Consider the following 12,988-nt stretch of genomic DNA (forward strand, 5'->3'; position numbering starts at 1 on the left):
ATGAATACTAAGCACAAACCGAAAACATAAGTGTGGATGTCACTAGCTAGCCAGGAGGCTTACATCCTGCTTTCAGAGAAAAACACAACCAAGATCACTCCTCCCTCAAGCAGCGACGCTTAGGAGGACTGAATTGATCTGACCTCATTGTGGAAGTTCATTGGCCAATATCTCTCAATCGGTGTTGTGAGCTTGTTTACTCAGTGTCTGTCACTAGTGCTCACCTCATCACCGCTCCTTCCTCAGCACCTCACCATCACGTGCCCCTAACTTCCTCCTCCTCAATTGCATCCATGCCCTCACTGAACTGGCCCAAGCGTTTTCCCACCTGTTGTGCCTCAGGTTGATCTAATTTCTTGAGCTCTGAGTTCGCCAATTGCTTTCTCATTCTTTCAACTCCAATAACACCTCTTCCCGACCGCCACCATTCCTTTACTCCCGTACTTTCTTTCTTCCTGGGCTCTCCTCTCGCTCTAAACTTACAAACTTGCCTGTGAGACTCTCAGTCCTAATTATTGCTGGCAAGGTTGCAGTGAGACCGAATATCTCCTGAGTGTGAGTATCGTCTCACCTTTCTTGTCTGATTTCCCTCAATTCGTAAGTCTTCCTAGAGTCGCTAGGCAGGCTACAGAGGCCCAACGCGTCCTCTTCCTAACCTATGCCTCGCCAACGCGTCCCCCCGAAGTTGCTCCCTGACTACCCTTGTTACTCTTTTCTTCCCTCTCTCATACTTTCCTTTCCACACTTCTTTCACTCCAGTCCACAAACAATCTTATATACTCTTTTGCCCACTCCACGTTCACACTCCTTCCATCCTTCTGCGTTTCTGTCTTCACAATCGGCGTTGCTAGCATCCCTCATTCTGATTTCTGACCATCGGTCGTGCTGTTCTCTAGTATCGTCAAGCCTCTTCAGCGACACTTTCCGCTGTCAGTTGTTTGATCCGGATCATCACTCACTTTTCGACTAATCACCGCTTCTGGTATCGCATGGTAAGTTTCTCACACCCAAAGCTCAGTTGCTATTTAATTGAAGCTTAGCTAATGATCAGCCAGGTTGTACATTGCAGTCAAGATGGCGGACAAGGGCTGCTCAGTACAACACCGTAACGGTCGGTCACCTTACGACAATCAGACCGATGAGAGCACCACGGGCAAGAGCTCTGTCACGTTGGCTGCCGTCCGACCGACTCACCAGCGCACTATCACTCCTAAGGGCACGCTCTTTACTAATCTTGGAGAGGCCCATCAAGCCATCACTGCCAAGGCAGCTTCACGGTCTGCCGGCATTACTTCCCCGGAGACTGCTATAGACCCCTTTGAGACGGCATCCACCATCTCGACTCAATCGGAGTCGACCATCAGCACGGGTGTCACTCGCAAACTTCCCGTCCCCAAGGGCCCGCGTCCGATGCAGCAGCGTGTGCCTACTCCCTTTCATAGTCCCTCTCTTACCCAAACTGCTATCGAAAAACTGCCCCCTGTTCCGGCTATAGCTACAGTTCATGACTTTCGGTCAACTGGCAACAATGACTTGGTCAAAGACAAGCCAAGTCATGAAACTGAGACTTCAGCTGTAGTATCATCCAGTGATAGTGACAGCACTGTTGGGAAGATCTATTCCCAGTACCTTCCTTCCAGCTCGGTTGAGCCTTCATCATCCATTGGCGGTGCAGAGAAGTCATTCATGGAGTTGAAGACTGCTCCGGAGGTCATCCAGTCGTCCACAGTTGCTCAAGAGAAGTCTGAGCCTGCTGCAAAGGAGAAAGCAGCTCCGGTCACTCAGACTCCGCAAACTAAGCGCAGAAATATCCCCAGTACCGTGCGTTCCTCGAAGACTCAGCAGAAAATATGGTCACCTCCTGGAGAACCACCCAAGATTCCTCTTCCCGAAATCCCGACTAAGCGCAAGAGTGCAAGGAACCCTAGCACTGGAGCTAACACTCGAATCAGTCAGGCCTCAGCACACCAGTTAGCTACTCCAAGCTCCAAGTCCGAAGGGGTACTCAAAGCACTTGCTAGAGAATCCAAGAGCAGCAAGCTTGTTGCATCCCTGACCTATTCTGACTCCTTTACCTCCAGCCCAAAGCCTCACATCCAGCAGTCCACTACTTCACGGCTTGTGCCTAACATGAAAGACAATGACAAACGGCAATCTGCTGCCGTGAATAAGACAATGTCATCCACCAAGGTGCCTGAGGGCTCCCTGCACTCTGAGTCTAACACGCTAGCCAATGACAAACACAAGTCGTCCGCTGTTGCCGACAACAAGGATTCGAAGCAAGAGACTCAAGGTCATCTCTGCATTGATCCGAGCAATCTTTCCACCCTAAACCATCTCATCCCTCCTGACCTCTCGACTGCTGCTATATCCACAGATTCTGAGGAAGACCCTTTCAAATATGACAACATCAAGCTCACCCGTAACCGTGAGCGTGAAGTAAGCATGGCTCTCCGATGCCTGAGTGGCATGAGCACAGCATCTATCAACTGCAACTTCGGGTCATCTTCACCTTTTGTCAACCTGCAGTCTTCCTCTCCATTTGCCGACGTCCAGACGTCGTCACCTCTCACACCACTCACTCCTCCTTGTGCGGCCAACGAGCAACCCCAGACAGCCAACCAAAAGGACCATAGCATCAACCCCTTCACGGCAAAACTTCAGTACTACAAGGCCCCTGAAGTGCGCTACAACTGGGATGAATTTGGTGAGCCGAACGAGGTCGAAGTGAAAGTTACTATTCGCCCTCCTCCAACCCCATGCGTGGAGGAGGATCTTAAGGATAGCAATAAGCTACCCCCGCCTCCTCCCAACACACCTGTACTGGTGCCTGACCCTCAGAGCTCGATGTCGCAATCTAAGCTCACCCGCGAGTCCCGCACTGCCCGGCATCAAACAATCTTCAGCGATGGTGCCGACTGGGAGACAGTTCCTGATAGCATTGGCCAATTCGACAGCAACCGCGCAATCGCGTCGTCGAGCTACCTGACCGAAAGCCAGATTGGGAAGCCCACAGGGAGTAGCATTGCTGACTACTCTGACGACGACAGCGACGTTCAGACCGCCCGCGAGGGTATCTACTCGTCCACAGACCGCATCCTACCCCAGCCCCCGCCGAGTGTCCGGACTCATCCCCGTTACCCTCGTCTCAGCGAGACAGAGCGGCCAATCTTTGTGCCCAAGCCGCGAATTCACAAGGTCAACGGCTACTTGAACCCCGCACGCCTTTTCACTGATCCCACAACCACTGCGAGCAGCGCGAATACCACGCGCAGCAACTTCGTCGACAAAATCAGCAACTCCATTCGCTCTTGTGGCTTCGGCAAGCGCGACGAGTCTCGCCATCCATACCAGAATCTCGAAGGCTCAGGCGACCTTGGTTCGCTCAACTCGTTCTTTTCTTGTGAAATGGAGCCCCTCAAGGCCAAGTCGCAAACTGGCAACGGTGATGCCGCTCATACCAGTGGTAAACCCCTCGTTAGTCAGGCGGAGATCAACCTGGGCTACAAAGAAAAGGTTGATAAGTGGAAGCTGGAGACTCCCTCCCTTGGTCTTTCCACCACTACCGGTAACAAAGTCGGATTTGCTTCCACGGAGCATCGTAAGTCTGTTGATGCTCGATCGCCTACCCAATTTGCCTTCCCGCTCATTAGTTTGGAAGAAGCTGCGCGCCGAGAGGCCATAAAGCGCTCTACCGAGAATAGTGCTCTGAAGTCGACTACCGAGTCTAAGATGAATACTGCTACCGCCAACCCAAACGACATCCAGAAGTCGGTCGCTACCATCTCGAGGCCCCAGCCAGTCCATAAGCGCGCGCTGATCGGCAACAGCGCGATGGCTGTCGGCAACATGTACATTAACGACTCGCAGGGTAAGTCGACTTTGTCCTATCTCCTGGTCCTGCCGTCTCGTTAGATTGTGTTCGACTTACTTACTCTCCCCCAGAAGCTCTTCTCCGTCCTGCGAATGGCAGCGCAGATGCGGCCATCACCAATCGCAAGAAACCGACCGTTCCGGCTCGCCTGATCCCTTCCTACTCGACTCGAAGCGTTCTCGAGACAGTCTGCCCGTCTCTCACCGGCCGCGCAAGCCCTCATGCTCGCTACGCATTCCCTGAGGCTCCGCGTCTGGTGGCGCGTGAGGAGCGTAACCGCTACCGCGACATGAACATGACCACCGACCAGCCCGAGATTGCCGCACTCGAGGGTCGCGACTATGCCAGTGACATCTACCTGTCTTGGGACGCACGTCGCCGTCGTCGTAACTACTTCTACGTCCTTTGCTTCCTGTCTGTCCTGCCCTTCATGTTCCCTCTGGTCTACAAGGGCATCATGGATGCCCCGCTCGGCTGGGTCACCTTGGGTGAGACTGGCTCCTTTAGTCGTCGGCAGCGCCGCATCCTCACTTGGATCGGTCTGAGCTCTTCTGCCATCTGGCTCATCGTCCTCTCGTCGGTCATTGGCTGGGGTTTGGCTCACGCTACTAACTGGTAATCACATTGACTTGTGATTGTCGGTCTTTGCCTGGCTGCTCAGCATGGACAGAGCCTTCAGCGCTTGACTGGAGCTTGCATGAGGTCTTGACACTGCCTTTTTACTTGCTTACTTACCTACCTTACTTAGGTACTGGCGATGTCATGACGACTTACGAAACAAAAAAAAAATGTTCGGTTACTTCCTACTTCCTACGATCGTCGTGGGCTTTTCAGGTTTCTGTTTTTTTTTTTTTTACTTACCTGTCTTCGTTTTTCTGCTTTGGTGTGGTCATCAATCCTTAACAGTTTGTCCCCCCCACCCCTTTCTTTTGATGGATGTCCTGGCTCCCTCAGAAAGATGTTACAGCTTTCATGGCTGATTGAGCACACCACATCACATCGCACAGCGATGAGCTTGATACAGACATGGCGGAGGTTTTCGTCACCCAGGATTGTTGCTACTATTGGTTCAGCCCTTTCTTTTGGAGGAGTTAGCCTTGTTACATTACACGTTGTATCGCACGGCACAATCTGGATGATGGATCGAATAACTTGAACTTCCTGCATGTTTGATTTCGCAGAGGTGGTGGCATTGGCAGTCTGCCCATTGATGATGGATAGTGTTGTTGGCGATGGATACGGCAGTGCTAAACTTGGGAACTGCATCCATGGTTGGGGTTTGGCAACCTTATGGTGGGACAACTTGTGAATGTTGCAAACGGAACGGGACTATGATAATAATATACTCTGTTAGCTTGATGGACGCAACTGGATGGATGGGTCGGTAAATGGATGGAGGGGAATGGACAAGGAATGGCGTTTGTTTCTTTTGCTTGTGTTTACGATAACATGTGCCTTACTAATAGGAAGGCACTATATTACGATTGATGATGATCATAATTGATTATAATCTCTTAGAGTCATGACCGTCATGACTTATGATCAGCTAGCGAGTAGCTATATGGCTTGGAATGAGCCAGCTTTGTTTGTGGGATTAGCAAGCTTTTTATGGCAGTTACGGATTACATCTGAGTTTATGGGTTGCATGTAGGGTATCAACAGAGTAACCAAATGGGCTCAATGAACAAATTGATGGATAATTTCAACACATGGCGCTTGTCTTGCTAGTGACGAATGTGTTAGGTCTAATAGTTTATTGTGATATCTACGCAATTAAATTCTATCAGCGATCCCCTATGGTAGTTTTTGCTATTTTACCCTTTCCCATTCGGCCAAAAAAATTTTTTTTCCGATATCCTTTCCAAACGGATACCCTGTAAATCACTGCGAAATACATCATCATAATCATGGTTATCATCACTCCCTGCTAGAACTCGCTTCCCCCTCACCAAAAATAAACCCCTTCAGCCGCTCCCTCTCTCCGCTTTCTTCACACATCCCCCTAAACACACCCCCTTCCTTCTCCCACAACTCCCTCGGCGTCCCAAACTCCACGACCCTCCCCGCATCTAGCACAAGCACGCGATCAAAATCTGCGATCGTGCTCAAACGGTGCGCAATAACGAGAAGTGTGGCATCCCGAAACTCGCTGCGTATACTCCGCTGAATGAGCGCGTCCGTGGCCATGTCGACAGCGGAGGTAGCTTCGTCAAGGACCATGATCTTGGGTCGGGTAGCGATCGCGCGCGCAAGGCAGAGGAGTTGGCGCTGGCCCTGGGAGAGGTTGAGGCCGGATTCGGTGACGGGGGTGGAGAGGGTTAGTTTGGGGCTCGTTGTACCCGTGCTACCACTCGGCTGTTCTTCTCGGATGGTGGGGGTAGACGACCCGGAGCGTGACCCCGGAGGAATGAGGTGCACCCTCTCGAGGCAATCATACAATTCCTCGTCGGTGTGCCGATTAAACGGGTCGAGGTTGGAGCGAATCGTGCCAGAGAAGAGGACAGGGTCTTGTGGGATGATAGCTAAACGAGAACGCAGGTCGTGGAGCCTGATTTTGGAGATGTCCAGGCCGTCGATGTGGATGCTGCCGGATTGGGCTTCGAGGAAACGGAAGAGGGCGAGAGTCAATGAGGACTTGCCAGCGCCGGTACGGCCGACCACTCCGATGCGCTCGTTGCGGTTGACAGAGAAGGTGAGGCCTTTCAGGACGGGGGGCAGGTCGGGGGCGTAACTGACGACCAAGTTGTCGACTTCGATGCGGCCTTCGGTTGGCCAAGCGGCGGGGGGGCGCATGCCACCGAGGTTTTCGGTTGCGAGTTTGGTGTACTAGGTACGTTAGTCTTCATCTTTATCAACTAGTATGTATCGTGTAAGGGGTCGTACCTCAATAATACGCTCCGCAGCATTCATATTCAGTTCAACGTTCGCATACATCCGAATAGTCCACATCACCGCCCCCGTAAAATCAATCGCGAACGCTAACGCAAACCCGGCCAGTGCCGAGTCAATATTCGGGTTCATCAAAATCAACGCCGCCAAAGAGCTCGAAAAGAACGACCCGACAAGCGATAGGCGCCAGCCCATCCAGCGGTTAAACAACCACAGATGCCACGTCGCGGTCGAGTAGTCGTCAATCTTGCGGTACATCCTCTCCACATACACCTGTGCCTTGTCGAAGCTGCGGATGGTAGCGACACCGGTAAGCGCAGAGCCGAACTGCTCAAAGACAGGGGACTTGGCCGTGCTCTCGAGACGCTTGACGGGACGCGCAGCATCGAGGTAGCGCAGGGCGTAGTGCAGACAGATGAGCAGCAGAGCACTGCCGAGGACGAGGATGTAAGGTGAGACAATGAGGCCGGCTACGAGGACAGAGATTAGGTTGAGAAAGGAGCCTGCTCCGAAGGAGAGGGAGTTGGCTAGCTGCGAGTCGATGATGTTGAAGTCAGCTGTGTAGCGGTTCAGGATGCGGCCCAGAGGCACGGTGTCGAGCCAGCGGATGGGGGTGCGCAGGATGGTGAAGTTGAGCTTGGCGAAGAGTTTGCGGCTGGCGCGGATAGAGCCGGTGTAGATGTAGAAGTATTTGAGGGTCGACAGGACGGATGAGATGATGGCCAGCGCGATGTAGACGCCAAGGTAGAAGGGGAGGGTGCGTTGAACCTCGAACGTGGGCCAGGAAGCGGTGTGGAGGGTTGTCTGATGAGCGCCTTCGGTGTAAGTAAAGCCGTTGACGCCAGCAGCGCTGTGGGCGCGATGCATGTGGACTTCCTGGGTTTCTTGATCGCCCGTCCAGATCCGAAGCCACCACGAACGTCCTGAACATGTTAGCTGACGGGCTCCATAAGAAGGGGATGAAAAAAACATACCAAGAGTGAAGCACTGAACCACCGTAAAGAAAACCACAGCCAGCACCCAAAACAACCAACCACCGCTATCTTTCAAATACGTCACATAGATATGCTTCCGAATAGCACCCTGCTCTCTCGACTCCTCCTCCACAAACTTCCTCGCCGGCGCAGTCGGCTTCGGGGGAACCTTCTTCAGCCCATCCCCATTCGTCCCCTCCCCATCCTGCTCCCCCTCCCCTTCCGAGCAATCCTCCGAGTTAACAGCCGTCGCCAGATCATCCACGTCAGCCTTGTCACTCCCCAGAGCGGCCTTCTCGTGGCTGTTGATCTCCTGCAGAATACCCTTAGCACGCAGCTCCGCGACCGTACCGGCATGCAAGACGCCACCGTTGCCCAGCTCAACGAGGTATTTCGTCTTTGATTCGCATAGAGCAACGTGATGAGTGACCAGGATGCGGGTGCGGCCCTCAGCGAGTTCGCCGTTAAGACACCTCTCGAAGATGTGCCGTCCGACATGGGCGTCCACAGCGCTGAAGATGTCATCGAGCACGAGGATCCCTGCACGAGAGTAGATCGCCCTAGCGAGCGTGACACGCCACTTCTGGCCACCGCTGAGGTTAATCCCGTTGGCGCCGATCTCGGTATTCTCGCCGTCCGCAAGCATCTCCAGATCCTTTGTCAGCGCGCACACCTCCAGCGTTTTATGGTAGCGCTCCTCGTCGTAAGGCAAACCAAATAGGATATTGTCTTTGATACTAGCGTTCTCGATCCAGGGAATCTGCGCGACATATGCGATAGCATTAGGAATAATCCAGTTGCTCTTATTAGCTTTATCATCATGCCTTTCAAGCAGCGGCGGAGCCCGCGGGACCTGCATGGTACCCTCCAGGATATCAGCTTCACCCAGGATAGCAGACAGCATTAGACTCTTTCCGGTGCCAGTCTTGCCTGAGATGACTGACAGCTCGCCTTTGGGGAAGGTGACGTTGATGTTGCGGAGGACAAAGCGGTCCTTTTCGTCAATCTCCTCGTCGGCGGGCCAGGCGATGGAGGCGTTGATGAAGGCGACTTCCTCACCGTCCTGCGAGATCTTGATGATCTCGGGGGAGTTGAGGTATTGCTCGATGCGCTTGATAGAGACCCAGGCGTCGAGAGCGTCGGTCGTGAGTTCAGGGACAATGGAGAGTGTCATCTCGAGGGCTTTGAAGACACCGAGACTGACGAAGGCGACAGACGGGGAGAGCGAGCTGTTGAGGTAAGCGTAGACCGCAAGCGAAAGGGCAGCCAGCAGGATAGGGCTGGTGATCCAGCAAGCGAGAAGCATGGTGTCGTTCTTGAACACGCTCCACACAGCCGAGAGCTCTCGCTCACGAACCTCGCCGATTTTCTTCTCCCACTCCCCTTCCAGGGCCGAAAACTTGATCTGACGGATACCCTGCAGCGCCTCTGTAACAACTTCCATCTTCTCATCCCGAAGCTTCATTAGGCGGTCCTGGGCATTTGCGTAGCGCTTGGAGAAGTAGATGTTAACAGGCATGATGGCAATCATGGCAGAGAAGCCAGCCAGAAGAGCCTTCCACCCAAGCAAGCTAACGAGGAAAGCCAGTGAAACGATGAGCTTGAACAGACTGTCAGGGAAGAGATATTGGTAGCAGGCGAAGTCGGCAATGCGCTTGCCATCCACACCGATGAGGTTAACAATACTCTGCTTGCTCTTCTTGAGCTGCTCCTCCTCATCGACCGGCGCCCGAGCCTCCTCCTGTTGCTCAGAGGAACCATCCTCACCCCCCTCCTGGAACTTGTCCTTCTTTTTCTTCTCAGCCCCTTTGGAGTCCTTCCGGCGCATGGACTTCTCGAAGATCAGCGCAGACAGCTGCGCACGCACTGGGATGTGCAAATCTGCGTAGGACAGCCAAATGGTGTAGGACTCGACCCAGGACCGGACAATGATAGCCAGGCAAAGCAACCCCACCCAAATCCAAGCGTCCAGGCCATGACTGGTACCAGGCTCATGCCTCTCCAGGAGCCTCAAAAGCTGCAGAATCACCCACTGAGGAGCAAAATTGAGGACCGACGTAACCAGAGTGAGCAACAACTGGATGGTAAGCGCCCTCTTGTGAGCCAGAATCAACGAAATCCACAGAGGATACTTGAAGTTCTTCTTCTTCCAGGCGGCAGAGACCGAGTCCGAGCGGGTGAGATGGTCGGGACGAGTCAGATCCTTCAGGTCGAGGTCCTTCTTCTTGGCGGCAAGATCCAGGATCGAGGTGGGCCAGCTGTAGGTGAAGCGGCTGAAGGCCGAGTTTGTGTACATGCGGTCGACCAGCTCGCCCTTGTAGAAGACATCGGGTCTACGGGGGAGGGCGAGGCCTGAGAATGCGAGGGCTACGCTTGCGAAGACTTCGACGACACGGAGGGTGAAGATGCTGCGGCTGCTTTGGAGCAGGGACTCGCCAATCATTGTGCCACGGACAATGAGAATGCCTGCGAGGATCATGGAGGAGAGAAAGGTGTAGAGGCCGAGGTTGTAGGCCTGGATGGAGTTCCTGCTTGACGCGATGGACACGGCTTGGAGGGTCAGGAGGGCCTAGATCCAGTTAGGTGTTGCTTGGAGAGTTCAGGAGCCGATTAAGCTTACCCAAGCGCCGATTCCGAGACCATCGAGAACCGGTTCGCCATGTGTACCGGAAGAAATTACCAACAAGGTCGTCGAGACAGCCAGGCCAACGCCAGCCGACGTCAGAACCAGAGCCTTGGGGATCTTGGCCGAGTAAGCGGCCATCGACTCCGGAGTGGCTGAGCCATCCTCATCTTCATACACATCCTGCTTCCTCTCCTGTCTCCTCGTAAACCGTTTTACGGTACTACTTAGAGCAGGGGCCGAGCAGAGCCCAATGAGGCCAACCCCCGTGGCAAAGGTCGTCAACATGGAATCGAGGGGCATGGTGATGGGCGTTTGGGCCGACGGAAGATAGTCCGTCGCCATGCCCTGGAGCCAGCGGGGTATATAGAAACTCAAATTCCCCCAGTACTCAATGATGTTGTTTATTATCGAGCTCTGGTGATACGGGCGGCAAAGCAGGAAGCAATTGGTTGTAGTTTAAGTAGGACAACAGACCCAATGGGCCACAGGAGTCACCCAGGGCTGAAGAGATAGGGGCGGTATCCGTAGCTGGCGGTGAAAAAGTTTGTTTTCAATATTCCGGTTCACCAGTGGATGTAAGTGATGGTTGGCGGGGTGGATTATTGATGGTCGAATGCCACTGCAAATGGCTGGGGAAGTGCGAAAGGCGGAGGATGAACCACGTCAACGGCCCTGAAACTCTTTGTCTGTCAATTGCGAGCAGTCTCCTATGACACATCAACACCTTATGAGACTGGACGTGCACATCATGAGGAGGCTTCCCATTTGACTCACATCGGCGAGAAGCACCGTCTTTTGAAAGATGGGTGGTAGCATCGTGCTTCTTGCCTCAACTTTTTTGTTGCGCGGCCCCGCGGGATGTGAACGAGCACAGTACGACTACGAAAGGCGCACTAATTTTTGATAGCATCGCGTATTGTTATTGGATGCTACCGGTTTCACAGATTTGAGCTATCAATCAGGACGTGTCGATTTGTAAGTTGGTCCGTGTGTTGCACACTGTGTAAGCGCAAACCACCTGCTCAGAAGTTTGTCGACCTTCCGTTTTCAGCTGTGACAGCGATGGCTGGTTGGTTCTTCGTCCTGTCTCGACCTGTCATTTTGAGGATATTTCGATTTTAAACGCACTCAATGGCATCGATAACCGTTTGTTCTATTTGTGGAGAATCCCATTGATGGCTACAACAGGCGTTGGTTGACACTGTGTTTTCTTCAGCTGTGGTTGCCAGCAGCTCGGCTCCGAGTAAGATCCGAGAGCTGCAGTGTTGGATCAAATGTTTTGATGCGTCAAGACCCCTTTGTAGGTTGGCGACGGAAGCGCCTAGAAAATAGAGCTGCAGCGTTTTCCAGACCTTGTATGACTACATGTCATCCGCATGCTTCGATGGGAGAACTCTAGGACGAGGCGGGACACCGGTCACTGAGTTCGAGAGAGCGACGACTTTCTGTGGCAGATTGCTAAGTGATGTACACCGCAGGCCTTCTCTACCCTCTCTCCTTTCAGAAGCCAGGAAAATCAGGCAATTGGACTGCTTAGGTAGCTTCTAGTGCTCCGGCAGGTTGAGGACTGACTTGGTCTTTGGGCATAGAATCTCTGAGTCAACTCTGTTGATCGCAAAGTGAGCCTTTTTGGTTATATACCTTCCCCTCACCTGGAGGGGCTATGGCCTCCAGACCGTACGTTACTCTGTCTCTGCAATCAGATTTGTTTGACCACATGTTTGATCAGTTAAGCCAACAAGTGTCCAGATAGACGATATACTTCATATTTTACTTGAGCAATTGCCACGAACATATTCCAGAGCACAACGTAAGGCACACTTCTGTCTGATATCTAGGGTGTCATCATCGTTGAGTTATCTCGTGGTGGGGAACAAGGTCCCGGCAGAACAGTCAACTGACACCTCACTCTAACTGTTGGGACATGCTTCACTTAAAGCTATTGCCACGGTTCAAGTGAAACATGGCCACTGCTGCCAACTTGGAAGATGGAAAGTCGGCTTCCCCGGGAAGATCAGGCTTTAAGACTTCCGTCATCATTAAGGGTCTTTGGCTGAAGAGTCAGAATGCGGGCGGTCTACGAGTCAGGACCCTCAACCATTGGTATCATCGAGCATCAAAACGTATCTACGCACAGCATAGCAGTGGTAACTTTTATTGGTAACTACAGTCTACTTATGCTCTCTCACGTTTGAAGGCGCTCGATCCGCAGAGTGAGAAAGGAAATGTCAAATTGCATAGAAACTGGGGAATGGAACTGAGGAGGAAGTGAGCTTGAACGTCCAGCTCATGGCTTACAAAGCGCTTCAGGGTAAAAGAGGAGTTTCTGCTGTGACACACAGTATGAAGCTTACATAAAAGATTTGGGGCTCCACATGCGATCATAAAGGATTACAGTTATGCTGGAGTCCAAAGTCATTTGCATCTTGAATCCTTAATATACTATTTTCTGGCTACGGGACAAACAAACGGGATGGCCTGATGATCCGCTATCTGATCAGGCCTCAGATCGGATCAGCGATCATCCGCAGGGCTGATGGCGCATTGAAATCTAACAATGACAGGATGGTGGGACTGAAGGACGCTGGGCGATTTGACCCCTGCGAGTACTTTAGACCGCCTTAA

At 52.6% G+C, this 12,988-nt stretch overlaps 2 protein-coding genes across 2 annotated transcripts; one reads left to right on the forward strand and one right to left on the reverse strand.

Annotated features, from left to right (window-relative positions):
* Positions 1-1,074: 1,074 nt before the first annotated feature.
* On the forward strand, positions 1,075-4,493 carry CTHT_0059180 (uncharacterized protein; the record flags this gene model as incomplete). Its single annotated transcript, XM_006696174.1, has 2 exons — positions 1,075-3,871; positions 3,946-4,493. 2 exons carry the CDS (start codon positions 1,075-1,077, stop codon positions 4,491-4,493), a joined length of 3,345 nt encoding a protein of 1,114 aa, XP_006696237.1.
* A 1,298-nt stretch (positions 4,494-5,791) lies between these two features.
* On the reverse strand, positions 5,792-10,663 carry CTHT_0059190 (putative ATP-binding cassette (ABC) transporter protein; the record flags this gene model as incomplete). Its single annotated transcript, XM_006696175.1, has 4 exons — positions 5,792-6,700; positions 6,758-7,686; positions 7,738-10,306; positions 10,358-10,663. The coding sequence occupies 4 exons, from the start codon at positions 10,661-10,663 to the stop codon at positions 5,792-5,794; spliced, it is 4,713 nt and encodes a 1,570-aa protein (XP_006696238.1).
* Between the last annotated feature and the right edge of the window lie 2,325 nt (positions 10,664-12,988).

The sequence above is a fragment of the Thermochaetoides thermophila genome (genome assembly GCF_000221225.1).
Source record: "Thermochaetoides thermophila DSM 1495 unplaced genomic scaffold scf7180000011820, whole genome shotgun sequence".
NCBI lineage: Eukaryota > Fungi > Ascomycota > Sordariomycetes > Sordariales > Chaetomiaceae > Thermochaetoides > Thermochaetoides thermophila.